The 22,480-nt window shown below is 46.7% G+C and overlaps 1 protein-coding gene across 1 annotated transcript in view; it reads right to left on the bottom strand.

The window, feature by feature from the left end:
* SNX29 (sorting nexin 29) overlaps nucleotides 1–22,480 on the bottom strand; it is a 593,032-nt gene that overhangs the window by 213,847 nt on the left and 356,705 nt on the right. Inside the window, exon 17 of the mRNA XM_023231145.3 lies at nucleotides 3,258–3,374. Coding sequence (XP_023086913.1) covers nucleotides 3,258–3,374 — 117 coding nt within the window. The remainder of the gene's footprint in view (nucleotides 1–3,257; nucleotides 3,375–22,480) is intronic.

The raw sequence follows: 22,480 nt of genomic DNA, 5'->3' as shown, positions 1-22,480 counted from the left end.
GTATGAGCAAAGCGAGAATGACCTTGAGTTGATTATTACTGAGGCTGAGTGATAGGGACATGGGTTTTTGTTACATAATTCCCTGTGCTTTTACATGTTTTAAATTTTCTACTTTTATTTAAAGTGAAAGATTAAGCCATAGGCTAGGAGGGAATATGTAAAATACATGTAACTGCAAAGGAGATATAAAAACAGTGAGAAAGCAAGAAAGTCAAATACTGTGCAGTAGAAAAATGGACAAAGGCTGTGAGAAGTCAGATGTGGAACCCAGAACAGGGAACAGGGAAATGAAAAGATGGGCAACCTCACCTGTGGTCAGGGAAACGCAAGTTAAAGCCATCTCATGCAAAAAGGCATTGGTAGGTACGAGTGGGAGAACACAAACCATCTTCCTTCTGCTGTCACACCGCAACCATCAACAAAGATGACTTCTTGGGACAAAATGTGTGGGGGTTTCTCCCTACCACCAAACAATCAGTTCTGCAGCGGATACCAGCTGGGTGTCCTCTGATTCAATTCTGACACATCTACCTGGAGGTAGCATCAGATCCCACAGGGTGAGGCTCAGTGCCACAAGACCGCTCCTCACTTCTGATGCCAACCACAAGCCCCAGGCTGTTTGACCTGTGCTTCTGACTCACTAGTGATAAAATGCAGATCTCACCATCCCTTTCTTGGGTTCCATTAACTTGCTAGATCAGCTCACAGAACTCAGAGAAACACAGTTTTTGGTTTATTATAAAGGCTATTACGAAGGATACAGTGAAGAGATGCAGAGGCCAAGATATGGGAAGGGGTGTGGAGCTTCCACGCTCTCCCCGTGTATCAACCTCCAGGAACCTCCACCTGTTCAGCTACCTGGAAGCTCCCTGAATCTCGTCTTCCTGGGCCTTCTATGGAGACATCACTGGATAATCAAGATTAGCAACGTGATTGGATAAAAAGGGTATGGTCTAAGACTAACAGACTGAGTGGGGAGACCCTGCAAGGCCTGTCTGTCCAGATCCTTCCTGGCTTCTCTGTGCAGTACTCTTTCCTCCCGGGGGTGGGGCTGGACCCCTTCTGAAATGGGGGTCTTGTGACCTACAAACAGACAATGTAGGTCAATTTCTTTCCGGAAAGCAGAGGAAGAGCAGACTCCTGCCTTGGGTAGAAAAAGGAAGAGGTGAAAAGAGGGCAGGAGAAGGTCAGAGAGATTCTGTTTTCTGAGGCCTAAAGTGCCTCCAACCTTACAACAAGGGCTGTGGGAGTTACGGGCCAGGAACAGCGGATGAAAACACAAATATATAAAATATCACAGCAGGGATGTAAAAGTATTAGCAGGGACTTTTGCACACAAACAGAGGGATAATAAATAGGTACTTTTACTTTATAAAATGGTGAATCTCAGTAAAGTTTAAGACGCCATACACTAAAACTCCGCAATTTCATACTTAGGTACTGACCTTAAAGAAATGTTTGTGTAACGGACCCAGGAAGTGATAACAGATGGCTGCTAATATCACAAAAAGATAGCAAACATTATGCATCTCCTGACAGAAAACACCACCCAACAACAGTCATATAATCAGCAAAATTAAACCTGAATCCAAGCCTCTAATTTAAGGAAATACAGGAAATGAAGAAGCATATCGAATCGCACTACAGAGATACCAGCAGCAAAACTGAGGTGGTGAGCACCTCTGTAAGGCAAATCCAGTGTCTTCAGTAAACAAATTATGAGAGAGAAGGGGGGAGAGAGAGATGAGAGAAGACCCTGTTGAAGAAAAGAAAGCTAAGATAGTAGTGGATTCATAGAGAAACAAAGTAGAATGGTCGCCAAGGGCTGGGGGAGTGGGGAGCAGGGACTGAGTGTTTAACGGGGACAGTTTCAGTCGGGGAAGATGAAACAGTTCCGGAGAGGGGTGCTAGCGATGGCCTCACTATGTATGAACATACTTAATGCCACTCAACTGTACACTTAATGATAGTTAAAATGGTAAAAGTTATGTTAGGTATATTTTACCCTAATTCTTAAAATTTAAAGGAAAAGCAACATAGACACATATTAACCAATCACAATGCGTGGGTCTCACGTGGTCCTCAATCAAAAAAACTATTCAAAGGTATGAGGCAATTGGAAATTGCCTGTGGAACATTGACTGTGATGACATAAAGGAATTACTGGTAATGGGGGTGATAAGGATATTGTATTTATTTTTTTGTATTTTTAGAGATAAACACAAAGATGTCTATACATGAAATAATACCCAGAATTTGATTGAAATGATATAGAAGGAGGAAACGGATGTAGATAACCTGAAACACAATTGGCCATGACAGATACCTGTCCACCCTGACAAAAGAGATACAAGTGTGCATGAGACAGCCTGCCTAAATGTGCGCATTTTACATAATAAAGAAGGCGTAAAATGAGGAAGGTATTATATGTCCGCACAAAAGGACAAGTGTTAGATGCTCACGGCATTGTGGTTCGTAATAGCAAAATAGTGGAGACATCCTAAATGTTTACAAAGACATGACTGAATCAAAAATATTGTGGTATTTCATTCAACAGAGAACTACAGAGTCAAGCAAGCAAATGATCTAGATCAGTGGATCTCAACCAGGGGTGATTCTGCCACATTCTGAAATCCGGAGGACATCTGACGATATCTGGAGACATCTGTGGTTGTCAAAAACCTGGCGAAGTGAAGCCACTGGCCTCTAGTAGGTGGAACCCAGGGATGCTGCTCAACATCCCATAATGCTCAGAACAGCCCCCACAACAAAGAATTACATGATCCAAAATATCAGCAGTGCTGTGGTTGAAAAGCCCTGTACCTGATATATGTGGATTACTCCTCAAACCACAATATTGAATTAAAAACAAATAAGCAAAGACAAGTGGCAAACAGATATATACAAAATTAATGTCATGGAGGTAAAAGTTAAGAACACAAAACCAAGACTGTTCACTGCTCATGGAAATTTATCCATGCAGTAAAGTATGGAAAGATGGGTGGGGGGACTATATGCCAATTTTAACTACAGATGACTAGAAAGAGAAGCAGGAAATGTTGCTTTAACAGAACTTGTAACATTTTACTTATTCTACCCCCTCCCCATACAAAATAAATAGCAAATGTGGCAGAGGTGAATGTGGGCGTATCTGGCCGGTAGATGCATTGTTGCTTGCTCTGTTAGTCTCTGTGCTTTTCTACTGGGCTGTGGGCAGCAGAAGCTGGACGGACACAAAGGGTTGGGGGAACACTCACCGGTCCCCGGAGATCGATGAGCTCCTGCCTCATCTGGGACACGAGGGCTTCCTTGGCCACCAGCGCCCTGTGCAGGCGCTCGTTGAACTCAATCAGCTCACCATGCATCTCTGCCACCTGGAACACAAGCACCGAAAGGTAGGGCTTAGAGGCGGACATTCCCCAGGGACCGATCCCAACTTCTCTGGACTCTCCTTCCTGACACCTGTCAGCAAAACATCCTTAGGCTGTTGGGGCTGGAGTCAATGACACTGCTTACCTGTGAACCATGCAATCCACCTGTAAGCTCCATGTGGTTTGACCTGCTTCACACTGACGCTTCAGAGTCAACAGTGTGAAGTTATGGTCCAAACAAGACAGTATCAGATCATGTTTGGACCTTGGGCTTTTTTTTTCTCTTTTTTTTTTTTTCTTTTAAATAAGGTCTTGCTCTGTCACCCAGGCTGGAGTACAGTGACACGATCTCAGCTCACTGCAACCTCTGCCTCCCAGGTTCATGCAATTCTCCTGCCTCAGCCTCCCAAGAGCTGGGATTATAGGCATGTACCACCACGCCCTGTATTTTTAGTAGAGACGGGGTTTCACTATGTTGGTCAGGCTGGTGTTGAACTCCTGACCTCAACTGATCCACCCACCTCGGCCTCCCTAAGTGCTGGGATTACAGGTGTGAGCCACCACACCCAGCCTGATTCTTAATAAATGAATGCTGTTCTAGCAAAGGCTTTCTTCCATAGCTGACTTATACTTGTCAAGAATTTTGCTAACGGCACGAGAATAACTGACCATTTGGTTTATCAGGTCCTTGGCTCAGAAAATCAAGAAACCATAACCAGAGCTTTATCAAGGATAGTGACAACAATGGTGACAGATGAAATCACAGCAGTGCAGCTACCCTGAAGTCACTGTTTGTTCCCTGTCAGGCTAAATCCTCCCAGAGCGCTCTTTGCAGCTTCATCACACTGGCTCTCTGAGGTGGATGTTATTATTCTCACCCTACAAAAAAAGAAACAGTAACTCAGGAATACAGGGAGTTAGCCCAAGGTCAAACATCTAACAAGGAACTGACGCCGGAGCCCTGGCTATGCGCTGCGGTCCTACCAATCCACTCTGCCCGCAAGCAACCCATTTGGGCCTGTTGTGAGCTGCTGAATTTTTCCAAATTGAATTATTCGATATTCTCAGCTGATCCCCAATAAATAAAACTGGAGGTGGCTATAGACAGTCTATAGTTAAAGTACAGACTATTCAACTATAATTTACTTAAGCATTTTAGAGAAATGTGAGATGTAATCCTGCTACATTCTCCAAGAACCCTGAAGGAAGAATCCTGCAAGCATGTTTTAAGATAAATCCCCAGAATGCGAGGTCAAGCAGATCCTTACCTACGCATTTAGCTCCCTGCCCTTCCCAAGAGATCACCCCTCCAATGCCCCAGGCCTCGCCTATGCACTAACTGCACTGTACGCAGTGTAAAAACAATACCAGGCCATTTGCAATAAGTACTTTATATGAGCTACAGAAGACACCGTCAGAATAAAGGAGGGACACAGGGAAAAGCTTTGTGAAAAAACAGGGGTCACTAATGTGTGTCTTATCTCAGGAGGAATAAAAGGGAGCCCTCCTTTTTTGTTGTTGTTGTATGAAGAGTAAGTCACAGGAGAAAATCCACCAAGATATGAATGATAGCCGAAGGAGTATGTTTCCTTCTCATACTTTCTGCTTTTCCTTATTTGAGCTCCCATTCTTTGGTGAGAGAAGCCACTGAGACCCTTTATAAAAAATTAAAATTCTTCATCTGAAATACAAGGGAGCCATTGTACAAACAACATGAAGTATATCAGGCTTCCATTAACTTGCTCTGTGAGTTCCCCTCCAAAGGTACCCCCTTCTGTCCCTGAGGTACAGAGGCTTTCAAACCAGTGTGAAATAATAAGTGAAAATGACACAAAAGATATTGCAAGAACCATGCAATTAACAAAGGCAGAATAAGTCACTGAACCTTTCTGACAGATTTTTTTTCTTTGTACAGATGTAAAATTAATATTCCTTTGTTGCCTTATTCCTTTTGGATAAGAAAAGCTTGAGTCGATCGTCTTTTGGCCTTTAACAAACAAATACAGTATTGCTAATAATGCTTGTGTGCCCCACACACAGAAATCACATAAACCCTCCACGAGCTTCCTCTGGGCTGTGAATCCATTCACCATGCAGCAAGCCGGAAATCCACAGCTGCTGATATTACTGCTAAATACCTGCCAGTGTGCCCCCACAAAACGTGAGCCTTAAATAAATGCCCCTGCCATTTCCAAAGCAAAGCAGGGTTTTGTGTTTTGTTTCTGTTTCGTTTTGCAGTGGGAACCAGAGTGTTACTGCAATTTTCCATAAATGCAGAAAACATCGAAACATCCCAGCTCCAAGTGGTGTTTACCGTAAGCTGTCAAAACCCTGGTTCTCTTTTGCAGCCAGAAGAGCGGAACTTGACCCCATCAGGCAAATCTTTCATTTCATTGGGGAATGAAAAGGAAAAATGCGACGCAATTTAACAGACAAAATTTGATAAAAATAATTTCCAGAAACCATTAAAACTACGATGCTCATTGTTACTAAGCTAAGCTCTGAAACTCTGAGTTTTTATATTACATATCCCTACCTACAGCCATTGGTATAAACAGCTTTCATCTTACGTAAACCATACTGAGCTTACTGTTCCTCGAATAACTATTTCCAAACTCCGGTATAACTAGAAATAAATTCAGGACTCAGAAAGAGCCTCAGAAGAAAGAATGTGAGATCACAAATAGTTCCTGTTATCACAAAAATAAAAGTAGGCTGCACAACCACTACCTCTTGAAATTTTTATTAGGCTTTGAGGGCACTTATGGGTTCTCATCTGACCACCTTATTTTTCAACAGCCATAGAAAATAGGACAGAGAGAGAACAGGTGCCCTCCAATCCATTCTCCTCCAAGCAGGCACAATGATCTCCCCAAAGTAACATCTACTATTGTCATCTGCTGTTTAATACTTTCAGTGCTTCCACAGCTCTAAGAGTAAAATCCAAACTCCTTCAAGATGCAGCCCCAGCCTTTCTCTCCAATCCCCTTTCTCCCTCTTGGGGTCTCACTCACTCACTCAGCCCCCACAGGCCTTCTCTGCTCCAAACACATGCTGAGTTCTAGGAGGTCACCCTGCAGACAAGGAAGAGAAAGGTATGATCAGTGGAGGAAACTACAGGTGCAAATGCTGGCACCGGAGGCTGGCAGGCAGGAGGCGGAGAGAGGTGGTGCAGGCGTCAGGCCTTGGTGCAAGATGGGCCCGGGCTAGATCAGTTCCTGACAGTGTGTGTGTTCTGGTGCAAGCTTGTGGCTGTGCGTCTGTGAAATGGGCATTAAAAATCACACCCATTTCACCAGGCCACTGTGAGGATGGCAGGAGATGCCGCACTTAGCAGGCTTGGCAGCACATTTGGGGCAGGATAAGTCCCCAGTAGATGAGAGCTGGTTTTATGTCATGGGTGATCATGACGGGAGACATGGAGGAAGTGGCAGACAAGCAGTTCTCCAGGGGCCAGGTGGAGAAAGGCCATGAAGTGCCACACCAAGGAGCTAGAAATGCTGTGGGGAGCACTCAGTGTGCCCTGAAGCAAGAGCACCACAGAGCTGCTAACCATCTTCCAGGCACAGTGCTAGGATCTTAGGGAGGAGGAAGGACAGCCACACAGTTCACATCCTTTGACATTTGGTAAATTACGGTAGAGTGACTCGGAAAGAAGACAGTGTGTCAGGGAAGGCCACCCCTCCAAGAGTTAACATTCAGGAATCACTTTTCTAATGAGCCTTGGCACATGCCAGGCAGCCTCCCAAGCCTTATCCAATGCCTATATCCCCACCAGGCACTTGTGTCCTGACATCACCAGTTTGAGAGTCTGATGTGCTTCCTTCTACCCTTAGTTGTATTTCACGAAAATTAATCAATCTGCAGGTAGCTGAGGAGGAGATGCCATTTGACAACACTATGACAGTGACAAATCAAAAGCAAATGCCAGGTGGAGATACACTGACCAGGGCTGACACAGCCCCAAACCCAGCCCAGCACGGGACAGAGGACCAGGAATAAAGCCTTCATTCTCCAAGAGGCCCAAGGACACCATCTGGCCAGTAGAAGTTGTGGTTCTGAACTTGTGCTTGGAAGGTGCACAACTTATCAGTTAATGAGATGCAAAGACTTTGCATCACCATCTGGGTTTCATCTTTCGGGCTGCAGAGAAGGTAGAAGATTCAGGAAGTTTAGGTAACTTGCCTATTTGGCAACGTATATCAAATTTTCTAAATCACTCACCTTTGATTTGACAGATCATGGCTGGGCAGAAATCTTGCCTCTCTACTTGCAAGTGAGCTCAAAATACAAGCTTAGCTCCAAATGGCTAGGATCCACCTAAATGCCCATCAAAGGCAACTGGCTAAGTATCTCAGGATTCCACTACTCCCCTGCCCACTGTTCCCTTGGCAGACAGCACTAATCAATCACTGCGCCCGTTCCTCAAGAAGATACGTAGGCAGTCATAACTGATCAATCAGTGTGTTGACCAGCAAGATGATGCCTATTTGGTAGCCCTGGCCTAAAAGATGGGGGAAAGCATCACCAAGAAGGCGACATTTGAGTTGGGCTTTGGAAAATGATGCCTTCGGCCGGGCGCGGTGGCTCAAGCCTGTAATCCCAGCACTTTGGGAGGCCGAGACGGGCGGATCACGAGGTCAGGAGATAGAGACCATCTTGGCTAACCCAGTGAAACCCCACCTCTAGTAAAAAAAAAAAAAAAAAAAAAATACAAAAACACTAGCCGGGCAAGGTGGCGGCACCTGTACTCCCAGCTACTCGGGAGGCTGAGGCAGGAGAATGGCAGGAGCCCGGGAGGCAGAGCTTGCAGTGAGCCGAGATCTGGCCACTGCACTCCAGCCCAGGCGACAGAGCAAGACTCCGTCTCAAAAAAAAAAAAAAAAGAAAGAAAGAAAATGATGCCTTTGGGGCTTTAGGAGATGGAGCAATTCCTTCCAGCTGGAGTATCAGGAAACATGATCTCCAGTAATAATGTTGCTGTGAGAAAACTTTAAAGTCTGTGAAAATACCAGGAATTATCATAATTACCTGCCAAATCATGAAAGGATTATAAGTTTTTCAAAAACGCCTCTGGCATTTCGTTTCATATCAGAACGTTCCCTTCATCTAATCACATTCAAGTAAATCATGCTTCACCCTCCTCCGGCTAACAAATTAGATGCTTCTTGATTAATTAGATCAAGACACTCCCCAGATTTCAATAGCAACTGAGGCTCTTTGGGTCACATACTCAAAACTCTCCAAGATTACTCACTTCGATGCCTTAGAATCTGTAAGTTTTATAAAACAACCCGTTTTCTGGCCCTGTTTACTCTGGTTGTGGGGAGGGGCCTGAAGCCTCTTTCTGTCATGATGACATTGTACCTGTCTAGTTAAAAAGTGAACCTAGACAGCGCCCACTTTGCATTCACATGCTCCAGAGCACCAACTACGTGTCAGGCCTTTTATAGGCATTAGGTGCACCAGCTCATATAATTCCTGCAACCCCCCTGCAGGGCGGGCATGCTTTCCTTACCAACGAGGCACAGAGAGGTTGGCTCATACACCTCAAGTATCAGGGCAAGGAAATGACAGAGTGGGGATTGGAACCCACACCTTAATGGCCCTACTATCTGTGCTCTTTGCACTCCACCTTGGATATGGTAGGAAGCTGATCTCTTTGGTGGTTAAGCACAATTCGTTTGTACCGCAGAGTAGAGGAAAGTGACATGGTTTGGACCCGTGGCTCCCAACCCAAGCTGATTACTGGTCACTGGAAGGGCTTCTGAAAAATTTCTGGGTCTTGGCCCCTGAAATGCCGGTTCAGTAGACTGAGGGGAAGGACCTCAAAGAATACTTTTTGAAGCCCGCGTTGACTGTAATGATCAGTCAGAACTGACAGCCACTGGCGAACACAAAGGGAGCGTTTCACAGACTCAGCTTTGAACGGCAGTTGGGCCATTCCCTACTTGTAGAAAACCATTTTCCTGTTCCTCATTTGTAAAACGGGGATGTCGCAGAAGCTCCTCCACTTGTCAGCTCTCCACCTCTGAACTCTCGCTGATGCGAACAAAGCTACAAGCCAGAAGAAACGGCATGAACCCTGCCTGCCCACAGCAGGATGGCGGTACAGTCATCCCTCGCTATCCATGGGGGATTGGTCCCAGGACTCCACACGGATACCAAAATCCACGGACACTCGAGTCCCTTCTATAAAATGGTGTAGTATCTACAATAGAACCTACACACCTCCCTCCTCCTGTATACTCTAGATCTTCTCTAAATTACTTACAGTACCTGATATGATGTAAGTGCTATGTAAATAATTGTTATACCGTATTGTTTAGGGAATAAAGACAAGGAAAAAGGTCTGTACACGTTCAGTACAGATGCATTCTCCCCGCCCGGTATTTTTACTCCTCCACTGGTTGAATCACAGATGCGGAGTCGCAGATACAGAGGGCCAATTGTAACTGTCACATGCAGCGTTGCTACCTCAGTAATGACACGGCAAGTGCCACACACACACAGCAAGTGAGTCTACGACAGGGACATGCACAGGGTGGCCCACAAACTGGTGTGGATGTGCTACCTGTTTTCTACCAGTATGAGACCAGAGGAGGAAAGGAACTGGAAGCAACCGTTTAGAAATGTTCCAAGCAGGCCGGGCGTGGTGGCTCAAGCCTGTAATCCCAGCACCTTGGGAGGCCGAGACGGGCGGATCACGAGGTCAGGAGATCGAGACCATCCTGGCTAACACGGTGAAATCCCATCTCTACTAAAAAATACAAAAAAGTTAGCCGGGCGAGGTGGTGGGCGCCTGTAGTCCCAGCTGCTCGGGAGGATGAGGTAGGAGAATGGCGTGAACCTGGGAGGCGGAGCTTGTAGTGAGCCGAGATCCGGCCACTGCACTCCAGCCAGCCTGGGCGACAGAGCAAGACTCCGTCTCAAAAAAAAAAAAAAAAAAAAAAAAAAAAAAAAGAAATGTTCCAAGCAATTTCATATTGCTGTGAAACACAGGAGCTTCAGGGCTTTTCTAGGTTGTTTTTTGGTAATTTATAAAAATATCAGTCTGCAATGAATTGAAAGTTTTTTTAAAAAGAAAACTGGTTCTCACAGTTTGAGAAGCATTGACCTCTAAGTGCTATGTTTGAAGCAATCTCTTGCATTAATAATTACGAAAAACAAGGATAAAAAAATGAAAAGAAAACCAAACTACAGCCACATTTGGATAAAATTCAAGAGAGCTGAAAAGAAAAATGAGATAAAACCAATGCTAACAACACCCGTCATTCTTTTAGCTGCATATACAAGTTAAGTATCCCTTATCCAAAATGCTTGGGACCAGAAGCATTTTGGATTTTGGAGTATTTGCATTACACTTACAGCTTAAGCATCCCAAATCTGAAAATCTGAAATCCAAAATGCTCCAATGAGCATTTCCTTTCAGCATTATGTCAGCGCTCAAAACATTTCAAATTCTGGAACATTCTGAACTTGTAGTTTTTGGATTTGGGATGCTCAACCTGTATATTGTCTTATAGTGTCCATTTAGCCTTGAAAACTAAGAAAACTAGAAATTTTAATTGAAATAATGGGTGTCCTGACCAACATGGAGAAACCCCAACTCTACTAAAAATACAAAAAATTAGCTAGGCATGATGGCGCATGCCTGTAATCCCAGCTACTCAGGAGGCTGAGGCAGGAGAGTCGCTTGAACCTGGGAGGCGGAGGTGGCAGTGAGCAAAAATGGCGCCATCACACTCCAGCCTGGGCAAGAAGAACGAAACTCTATTTCAAAAAAAGAAAGAAAGAAAGACAGAAAGAAAGGAAGGAAGGAGGGAGGGAGGCAGGGAGGGAGGGAAGGAAGGAGGGAGGGAGGGAGGGAGGGAGGGAGGGAGGGAGGGAAGGAAGGAAGGAAGGAAGGAAGGAAGGAAGGAAGGAAGGAAGGAAGGAAGGAAGGAAAAGAAAAGAAATAATAGGTGTCCGGATCTAGCATCAGACACAGAGCCACAGGAAATCCTCATGCAATTCCAGTAGCCATAGATCTCTTTGACCTTGGCACTGTGGGTCCAGGCAGTGACAGTGAGATCTGAATCCCAGTTATTAGGGCTCCAAAGCCCACGCTCTTCTCGTCACATGGCCTTTCAGGCCACAAATGACCCAGGAAGAGAAACACGGTGCCCATTTGAGAGTGGAGGAAATGTGGGCTTGGTGGGGCAAGTGGCCTGTCTAAAGCCATACAGTTTCTTTTATTCCCTAACAGAGCCACGACTACGCACCAAGCTTCCTGCTTTTAGTTCAGCACTCTCTGCTCCTCTACTGGGAGGCCACAAGACTTTTAAACAAGCTGAGCAATGGGGAAGTGTTCTGTAAAATGAGGGTGCTGTCTTTCCGGAGGGGCGATGGTGACAGTGGCGGGGCGGGGGGGGGCGGGCAGACTCAGGGGCACTCCCTGCGCACCAGGAATGTGTTCACGTCCTCTCCAAGCCGTATTCACCCGAACCCTACAACTCCTCTGGGAGGTGAGTGGTGTTACTGTCCCTAATTTCGTAGCTAAGAAAACTGAGGCACAGAAAGGGTGTGCAACTTGCCCAAGGCCACACAGGAAGTAACCAGCAGAAGTGGGATTCGAATTCCCAAGCCTGTGTTCTTGGTCACACTCCTCTCTCCTCCATCTCAGCACATGCCATCACCGTGATGCTGAGCTAGCATCTCAAGGTATCAGTGAACAGCAGAGGACCTGGAAGGGTGCTGAGCCACGGACGGAGGGCTGGGAGCATCTCAAAGGTAAGGGACACTGTCACGCATACACATGTACATACACACAGAGCCGGGGAAAGGAGCCATCAACCCCACAGCGAATGACTGCCATCAGCAGGCGGAGGGGAAAAACCATGTAGGCACTGGCTGCTCCCACATCCCCCTCAGGGGGACCTAGCAGTAAGGGAAGGGAGTAAGAACCTCGGCCAATCCAACGCCAAAGGAGACTCCCAGAGAAGACTCTAGGAGCTCCCCAGCAGCTAGGGTAAGCCTTCTCCAAGACGGTTTTTGCTTCAGGTGAAGGCAACACAGAGAATCGCTTCAAACGAAAATCCCAATGTGAAGACAATCCAGGCGACTGGTAGACATGACTTCCAGACGTTCCATGTCAAGGAGAAAAATGAGGCCCCTGGAGGTCAAACCCAGGTCCTGTCTACTCACTGCTGGGTGACTTTGTGTAAAGAATCACACGTCTTAGGCTGGGCACGGTGGCTCACGCCTGTAATCCCAGCACTTTGGGAGGCCGAAGAAGGCAGATCACAAGGTCAGGAGATCAAGACCATCCTGGCCAACATGGTGAAACACCGTCTGTACTAAAAAATACAAAAAAATGAGCTGGGCGTGGTGGCGCAGGCCTGTCGTTCCAGTTACTCGGGAAGCTGAGGCAGGAGAATCGTTTGAACCTGGGAGGCGGAGGTTGGAGTGAGCCAAGATCATGCCACTGCACTCCAGCCTGGCAACATAGCAAGATTCGGTCTCAAGAAAAAAAAAGAATTACACACCTTTGATTCCTGGTATCCTATTTTTTAAATTTTGTTTTCCAGAGACAGAGTCTTATTCTGTGGCCCAGGCTGGAGTGCAGTGGTGCAATCACAGCTCACTGCAGCCTCGACCTCCTGGGTTCCAGCGATCCTCCTGTCTCAGCCTCTTGAGTAGCTGGGACTACAGGCATGTGCCACCATGCTCAGCTAATTTTTTTTTCTTTTGTAAAGACAGGATATGGCTATGTTTCTCAGACTGATCTTGAACTCCTGGACACAAGCAAGCCTCCTGCCTCAGCCTCCCAAAGGGCTATGATTACAGGCATGACCCACTGCACCTAGCTCTAATTTCTGGTATCTTATTTGTCAAATGAGGATACTGTCACCTATTGTACAGGTTTGTCATGAGGTACAAAGGGATGAAAGAGTTCGGGCAGTCACCAGTACCTGCTATGATGAGGACACGATGTAACAGAATGCGCACCTCCTATGGCTCTGACAGCGCTCTAAGTGTTTTACACATTAGCACACATTACAAGCCTGGGAGGTGGAGATTTACTCCCATTTTACAGATGAGGAAAACTGAGGCTCAGAAGGGTGACTTGAATGTCCCAAGTCATGCAGTCTGGAAGGGAGGGAGGTGGTCAGTCTGGCTCCAGAGCTCATGGTCCTGCGTCTACTATCTTTGGAGTCTCTCTTGTTTCTTTCTTCGTTCCAATCCTCCTTTTGCTTTGGTTCTGCTGTGTGGAGGGCTGGCCCCAGGAAGTCATTTGGGCTTGCCCTGATGAGCCAGGTGCTCTGGAATCTTGGGACTCATCCTCCTCAATGCTACACCATAAAGCTACCATGCAATAAATTCAACTGACACCTGTGGGGCAGATCATCCTGAAGTGCCACCGAGCCAGTGCTGTGCGGGCTGTGTCTGCAGAGCCACTAAGTAGAGGCCTGCAAGTAACCCTGGTGATAACTTCACATTTCAAGGGCTCCCTTGATTGCCTCTGCAACAAGCCCCTCCGCACTCAGAACACTGAGATGGGGAGAGGTAATGCTTACACACATCAGGATGGGATTATACTTTAAAGAGGGAAAACGCCTATCACCAACAACAGATCAATTAGTAAGGGGACGCCTCTGAGAAGCAGAGGTTTAGGTAACTGTCATAGCTCAGCCACAGGGCTGCCGGGTCTCAGTCCCCAATGTTGGTCATCACTTCTCCCGACACGTGGCCTTTTGGAGAATACACAGGCAAGCCAGGGAGGGAGGCTTCACAGAGCAGCAGCAGCTGCTACCAGCCTGGAGACACTGATGCTCTCCTGCCCCACACCAACAGCCCTCCAAGAGCCAAGGCAGAATCCACAGAAATGACCATGTTACAATAGCAGCCGTCACCTTCCTGGTGGCTATTTGAGACAAATGAGCAATGACAGGGGAAAGAAAGCAAAAACAAAACCCTGAGCCCCAGCCCTCTGCCGAAAGGTGTGTTCCTCTAAGAACAAGCAAGAGGCGCTGATGCAGCTGTGAGGGTCTTTAAGCGGGTTCTCGGATTCACACCTGTCCTGTGAGAGCAGTACGGGAGAGGGTGGGCCAGAGCCAGGCTGTTTGGGACTAAAACCCACCATTCCTTACTTCCTAGATGTGACTCTGGGCAACGTACCTTCACCTCTCTGGGCCTCAGTTTCTCATCCATAAAATTACATTAACAACAACGCAAAATTCACAGGGCTTTTGTAAGGTTTAAATAATAAAAGAAAGAAGTGCTTAACTCAGGGTTTGGCATATATGAAGTACTCCAGAAATGTTGATTACCATGATTATCCATTAAAGAGGCACCGGCAGAAGCATCCAGTGCCACTGGTCCTGTAGAATCTACATCCTTCATCTCTCCAAGGTCTGGCCGCGCTCCTCCATCCTTGTTGCCAAACCTAGGTTCAGAAGCCCCCTCCCACCTAGACAAACACCACCACCTCCCTGCTGCCCCTGCCACCAACTGATGCTCAAATTATCTTTCTAAAACCCAGGATCACACCCTTTTACTGCTTAAAACCCTTCAATAACATTTACAAACTAGATTGCATGATGCCTGCAATTTGCTTCAAAATAATCCTGGGAGTGGCGGTGGGGGAGTGAGACTGGCTTGGGTTGGTGGCTGCTGAAGTTGACTATGCTGGGCACACAGAGGTGCATTCTACTATTCTGTCCACATTCACATTTGTCTACAATCCAAACTTAAAAAAAAATTCTTCAATAGCTTTCCACTAATTTTCTTGGCATGGCATAAAAGCAACTGGTGGGAGAGGAGGTGGGAGGAGAGGGGAGAAAACATTTCAAGAGAAGGACCCATATGGATGGACTGAGAATACGGCTGCACCCCCACCTTCCCACCATGCACACATCCCAAAATTCTATCCACCCTTCGCAACGTCACTCAAATCTCAGTTGATCTCCTTGCCCAACGCCTTCCATCCATTCATCCACCTCTTCCATAGATCATCCTCCGGTAGTAGTGGCAACAACAGTTACTGTTTTCTGAGCACTTACTGCATGTCAAGTACATCATGTTTGACATAAAGGCTCTTTCGTGCAATAAAAGGGAGCGCCCTGACCAGCCACAGCCCCATGAGACCTGAGTTCAGGGAGTGGAGCACAGCTAGATACAGCTCCCACGGGTCCCCCCAGAGCCATAAGCTGTTGTGCAGTGTACAACCTGCACAACTGCACACAGAAGCCTTAGACATCATACTAGGTGCTGGTGTTGTTCCTATTTTATATGGGAGGAAACTGAGGCCCACAGGGACTAGAACACTTGCCCATGGTCTCATGGAGATGGCTGCAGTAGCTAACGTCCAGACCCATGTTCTATCTATTACATGAGGCTCCCCCAGAAGAAGGTGTAGCATGCACTTCTGCAGATGGTAATGTCTCCTGGGCAGTTCACAGCTCTAGCACAGAGCACAGGATCTTACCCAACTCCACGTGTGTTACCCGGGATCACTGCCAAAGGCAACGACAACAGCAGACACTTGTAGGGCTTATTTCCGCTGCATCAGTTATGGGAGGGTCAGCGGAAAAGGGGGAAGAGGCCTCTTTCTGTAAACACAGCATATGAGGTGGTTTACTTGGTGCCACACAATGGGTGTAATTATAGCTCCATCACAAGCACAAAACATGGAGCTCAGCTAGGCCTGTGAAAATGCGACCAGAATTACTTTAAAAGGCTCTGCTGGCCTCTCCTTTCAAAAGCACGGTGGTTACAGGCTGGCTCTCAGAGGGCGGCTATTGATTTCCCAGGACCTGGGAGTTAGAAGGCAGCGCAGCGTTGGCCTCCTCTCCTCCCCAGCGCAGAAGGCCTTCTCCGGCCTGCCAGGCAGGCAGCCCAGGAGGAGAAAGAGGAAGAGGAGGATACAGTGAGGCCACTGTCATTAAGAGCAAACATTTGCTGAGCATGTATTGGACGCCAGACCCAATAATAAGCCCCATCCTTGTGTCAACTTATCCATACGAGACCCGTCCATGGCTCCTCAAGAAACTTATCTTCAATATCTGAAAATTCTCAGATTCATTCATTCATTCATTCCACGAACATCTATTGAGCATCTATCATTTGCCAAGCCCTGTTTTAAACACTATGGACACAGCAGCAAACAAGAGAGACTCTTGCCCTCGTGGCTTCTATATTCTAGCTAGTGGTTCCACCTACAGATCCAGGAAACAGAGGCTCACGGAGGTTCAGTCCTAGGCAAAGCTAACACTAAAGGCCATGGGATTGGAACCAGAGTCCTTTCTCACACCACCATGCTGGACAATCTCTCTCCGCTCTGTGGTTATTTTATAAACCCTCTTCCTTTGTGAGGTTGTATTAGTCTGTTCTCATGCTACTGATAAAGACAGACCCAAGACTGGGTAATTTATAAAGAAAAAGAGGTTTAATGGACTCACAGTTCCACATAACTGGGGAGGCCTCACAATCTGGCAGAGGGCGAAAAGCACGTCTCATATGGTGGCAGACAAGAGAGTGAATGAGAGCCAAGAGAGAGAAAACCTCTCATAAAACCATCAGATCTCATGAGACTCACTACCACAACAACAGTAGAGGGGAACCACCTCCATGGTTCAATTATCTCCCACCGGGCCCCTCCCACAACATGTGGGAATGATGGGAGCTACAATTCAAGATGAGATTTGGGTGGGGACCCAGCCAAGCCATATCAGAGGTCCAATGCACCTCCCTGCACAGGCCTAGAAGCACCAATTCATTTGCTTATCCAGTCATTCATTCATGTTTCTTCATTCATTCAACAAACATTTATTGAGCAACTGTGTACCAGGTACTGAACTGAGCTCTGGGCATCAGTTGTGTGACAAGGACCCTGCCCCTGCCCTCACAGAGCTCCCTATCTCCTGGGGATCTAGGTGGCCAACACTTCTCAGACAAAGTGGCCAGTGGCACAGCAGGAAGACTGAGGTCCCTGGAAACATGAAGGGGAGGCAGCTACCTGTCCTGGGGCTTGTGACACTAAGCTGAGGCTGGAGGCAGGCAGAGGTCAGCCGGCAGGAGAACAGGTTCACATCCAAGCCCCGTCATGCATCTGCTCCCATTTCCTCGGCTATAAAGTGAGGCTCCATCGTGTCGAGCAGGATTTTAAACATGGTTAAGATACAACTTCAGAGCAGCCAGCCTGGCACAGGGCCTGGGGCAGCTTCTTATCCCCGAGAAATGGTTGCTGGACCCAGGAAGTTACTTAGTAGCGTGAGGCTAACACTAGCACACCAATTCAGAAACTTTTCTGGAAAATATTTCACCCTGAAGTGCTGCTTTTCCCTTTATTTTGCAAGGTGCTGGAAAGCACAGGCTTTCACATAAAGATGTAAATTCTGAAATTATGTGGCTCTTTGTCGTGTTCTAATGTCTTGAGAAATCAGTGGAGGCTGGTGTGTGTTTTTAATCATATTCCTTCTGAAGTAACACACAGAGACCTCCTGAATATTTCAACCACGGGCTCAATAAATTACGTCCAAGTTTCAAGAGAAAGTAAATGAAAGAACATTAAATTTTACGAGCATCAAAATGTTGTTTTCCTTTGAGAGTCTCTTTCTCATACCCAACAGCACTCCCGTAAAGCTGCCAAGAGCCTCCTTCAGGTAAAGGCTGGCTCGCTCCTCCCAGGAAGGCCTACGCAGCTATTCATTCCTGCCAAGTAGTAATTCGTGAACGCCAACACCTGGACAGAGGGAAGACTATGCTCAAATGTGAATGAGCAGTGTGGGGTAGTGGTCTGGGGGATGAACTTAGAGCTGGATGGCCAGGATTCTGTCCCAGTGTGCCAGTAACTTGCTGGGTGACCTTGGGTAAGTCATTCAACCTCTCTGGGCCCCAGTTTCTACATCTGAAAAATGGTGGCCATAGGAGCTCTTACATCACAGCGTTGCTATGAGGACTAAATGAGCCAATACACAACTCAAGCTTCGTAAAAGACACAAGGTTCTGATTCTTACAGCTTTGATTGACACACAGAACTGGGCACATCCCTACTACTTCCTTAGGCCCCACGGACATTACCATGGAAAGACGAGATGGAATAGGTTAAAACAACAACATGGAATGTAAAGGGCTTGAATGTGGGACCACACTTCACTGGCTGTGTCCTACGAACAGGGGCAGCCATTGTTTCTATACAGTTCTGAACACCCCTAAGCCTCATGGTTTCACCAGCAACATGGCGACTGTAACCTCTTCTCTCCAAGGGACATTGAAGATATGACTGAGATCTTGCATATTAAAACACCAAGCATACACTCTTGCCCTCAGCAGGAATGCAGCAGACATCTGTGACTTTTCTTCCCTTGCAGAGGGTAATAGGCAGTAAAACTTTTTCTCTGGGTGACTCATATCCCCATGACATACTCAGTGAAGATAACTGCAAAAGTATCACAATGCTTCCCTGCCTGGGCCACCCCCGACAGAGTGGCTCATCAAATGTGATCTTCTTCTGTTTTCTATTCAGCAGTCAGCATTACAAGACCACATCTACCTCCCAGAATCTGGGAGAGGTAAAACAGTTCACGTTCTCAGCAGCATCTATGAAGCTGGGGTCTCAAGCCTAAATTTCTTTACTTCCTGGCACAAAGCACTGAGCTGGAAATGACCTGGCAGCTATGGAGTCACCAGTCCACAGCTTCTCTAATCCCTACAACGGGAATGTCATGCAGACAACAAGTGGGTCCTTGTGGCAGAGATACTGGTGCTCACCATGCACCCTACCTACTCCCCAAGCTTCCCAGCCCCCTCTGCACAACAGGGCACAAGCTTTTGACTCAGGGCCAACGAGCTCCAGGTGGAAGTGACAAATGTTTCTTCTGAGTCACAGCATAGGACTGCTGGTGTGGAACCCTGCACCATCCCTCCCCTGTCACACTAAGTGAGATAGCCATGATGTGGCTACAAGATGGGAGCCTCTGTCCACCTAGATTTCTGAGTCACTATGTGGAGCAGAACGGTCCCACTGTTGCCCTTGGGCAACCTATGATGGACATATATGAACGGGAAATAAGTTTTTATTTTGTTAAAGACCGAGACTGACGATCATTTGTTACTGTGGCAGAACCAACCCTATTCTGACACGTGTCAACTTGACGACCCTGTATCTTTCCAGCTCTCTCACAATCGGCCTGAAAGTCTGAGGAAAGGCACAGAGACCAAAGATATTTGTTAAAGGCAGCTTTGCAACAGCCATAGGAAGTAGGTATCATGATATCCTTTTTCCCGAGAAGAAACTGGACGCAGACACATTAAACAAATGTTCAAGGTCATACAAATCGCAAGTGGTGAAGTCAGAATTTGAACCCAGGTCTATTCATCACAAGGCTTGTATTCTGTCTACTATGTGGGCTCAGGAAGGACTTTCTAATGAATTTGTCTATGAAAGCACCAAACACAATTCAAATCTCTCCTTGGGCTCCAATCATAATAGTAACCACAGGTTGGATGCATTCCACAGGCCAGACATTCTTCTGGGTCCTTTATCAATATTCCTGCACTGTAATCATCATGTCCCTTCAAGGCATTAGGCCCATTCTACAGGTAAGGAAACAGGGGCCTAGAAGAGACTGTAGGATGAGTTCTCATAACCTGATCGTGAAGTAAATGAAGGAAAGATGCTAATGGTGACAGACAAAGGATATGGGTCCCTTTAGTGGACAGACGGCAAAGACTCCACATAAACGGCTATAAAGCGGGACACCGAGGAACATTCTCCACTGGAGGATCTCAGGCCTTCAAGAACCCACAAAGATGCTTCAATGCCCAAGATACCACATGTTCAGGGTGACCGAATCAGACTCTCAGAAATGTTTGCTGCCAGGGTTGTGAAAGACAGGGGAGATCATCCCTTCTGGTCCCTCCCAACTATTCTCACAGTTCTAGCCTCTTGTCTACCTGGCCACCAGGTGCAAGTTACTGGTAATAACCTCACACTGACCCCAAGTGGTCACGCTGCTCCAGATGACTCACAGACCAACGTTTCCAGAACTCCAAACACAAATCTGTTTTATGCAAAACCATGCTCTTCCCATTCTGCCTCCCACATCCATCCATTCATCCATCCATCCCTCCATCCATCTACCTTTACTATCACATGCGAAGCACTGTCTAGACACTGGGGATACAACAGGGAACAAACAGATAAAAGCTCCTTCCTCCTGTGAGCTTACATCCTTGAGGCCAAGATTAGGAATGACCACTGATTGAGGGACATTGTCCTTATGCCCCATTACAGAGAAGAGGACTTCAAACAAAATGTCAGGCTTCAATCGAAATTCTCCTTCCTTTGCAGACTCTGATTCTACACCTGAGAAATTAACCAGGCTTTCTACAGCTAGATTCCATTCTCGTTAGTTTCTCCAGGGAAGAAGAGGAGGATGATGGAGAAGAAGAAGAAGAAGATGATGATGATGATGATGATGAAGACGAAGATGAAAAAGAAAACAATTTTTGGCTAAGAATCTAAACCTGATCATTACATCCTGGATTTAAATCGAAAAGGTGATCTTCTCCAATTCCTCATTGGATGCTAAAAGACCCTTTTTCAGTGGCCCTCATGGTGAATCTCTCTCTTTTTCTCTCTGCCCAAGATGAATTCCCCTCTTTTTCAGCTAATGGAATCCTGCTTTTCCTTAAGAAACCACCTCTCTTCCCAGTGGTCTGGGGAAGCTGATCAAAGGCCCCCACTGACTGGTGGGCACGTGCCCTGACCCTGCCAATCAGTGTATTTCATCCTTTGGCCATAGTGACTGGTTCAGGGATGGCAGAAGACTCAAGTCAGACCGATAAGAGTCAATTCCAAGAATCTTGTTAGAGTTACTGGGAGAAAAACTCTCTCTTCATGACCAGAATTGCTAAGCTCATAGGACATAAGCCTGGAGGTGCTAGGATCCATCACATATAGAGGGAGGCTTCCTAAGAGTGAAGACCACAGAAAAGAAAACAGAGAGCAACAGCAGGAAGAGAACATCCACATTCATTCATCTGACCTCTGGATGCAACCCTGCCAAAGGTTACACCAATCCTTGGATGTCCTGTTTTCATCAATCAAAAAGTTTCATTTTTTATTAAGCCCAGTTTGATTTTTCTGTCATTTGGATTAGAATCCTGACTCACAAAGCCACCAAGTAACTGCCCAGTTTCTGCTTGAACATCTCCACTCAAAGAAACTCACTACCCCTCCTCTTTTTTTTTTTTGAGACAGAGTCTCACTGTGTCGCCCAGACTGGAGTGCAACGGCATGATCTCAGGTTACCACAACCTCTGCCTCCCAGGTTCAAGAGATGCTCGTGCCTCGGCCACATAAGTAGCTGGGATTACAGGCACGCGCCACCACGCCTGGCTAATGTTTTTTTGTATTTTTAGTAGACATGGGGTTTCGCCATGTTGGCCAGGCGGATCTCGAATTCCTAACCTCAGGGGATCCATGTGCCTCAGTCACTCAAAATGCTGAGATTACAGGTGTGAGCCACCACACCCGGCCACCACTCATCATGAAACAGTGACGATGGCGCATGTCTCTTTCCACTGAATTCAAAGTTGTCTGTGTGTAGTCCTAGGACAGCCCATGACAGTCACAGGTAGATCAAGTCCAACCTCTCCCTCCATGTGACACTTCTCAGCTGGGGGACTCTAAGCTGCAGGGCAGCATCATGCATCCTCTATCTGGAAACACTGTTATGCTTTTGGGCCATATGTTGTTAAACATGTTTCTTTCAACATCTTCCAATCAATATTCCACAAGTGTCTCCCACGTGGAAGGTGGGCCTGGGGGTGGGGGTGGGGATGGGGTAGGGGGCTGCAGAGAGAGATTCCGTAGAGTCTCATCGCCCAGGCCCCTGCCACCCAGGAAGGCAACAGGTCAAGGATGATGTCCCTTATCCAGCCAGCCATTTCTGATTTGCCCACGGGGATATGGTATGGGCTGTGGGTTCTGGGAGACACGGCGTGAATGCTACTGTGTGACTTCACACAAATTACACGGCCTATCTGAGACTCAGTTTTCTCATCTGCAAGTGGAAATTTTAATGATACAGATTTCCTGAAGCTGTGAGGAGAACGTGACA

The sequence above is a fragment of the Piliocolobus tephrosceles genome, chromosome 17 (genome assembly GCF_002776525.5).
Source record: "Piliocolobus tephrosceles isolate RC106 chromosome 17, ASM277652v3, whole genome shotgun sequence".
NCBI classification, from domain to species: domain Eukaryota; kingdom Metazoa; phylum Chordata; class Mammalia; order Primates; family Cercopithecidae; genus Piliocolobus; species Piliocolobus tephrosceles.
The sequence above is the reverse complement of the archived record's forward strand: the minus strand, read 5'-3'. Positions and strand labels throughout refer to the sequence as shown.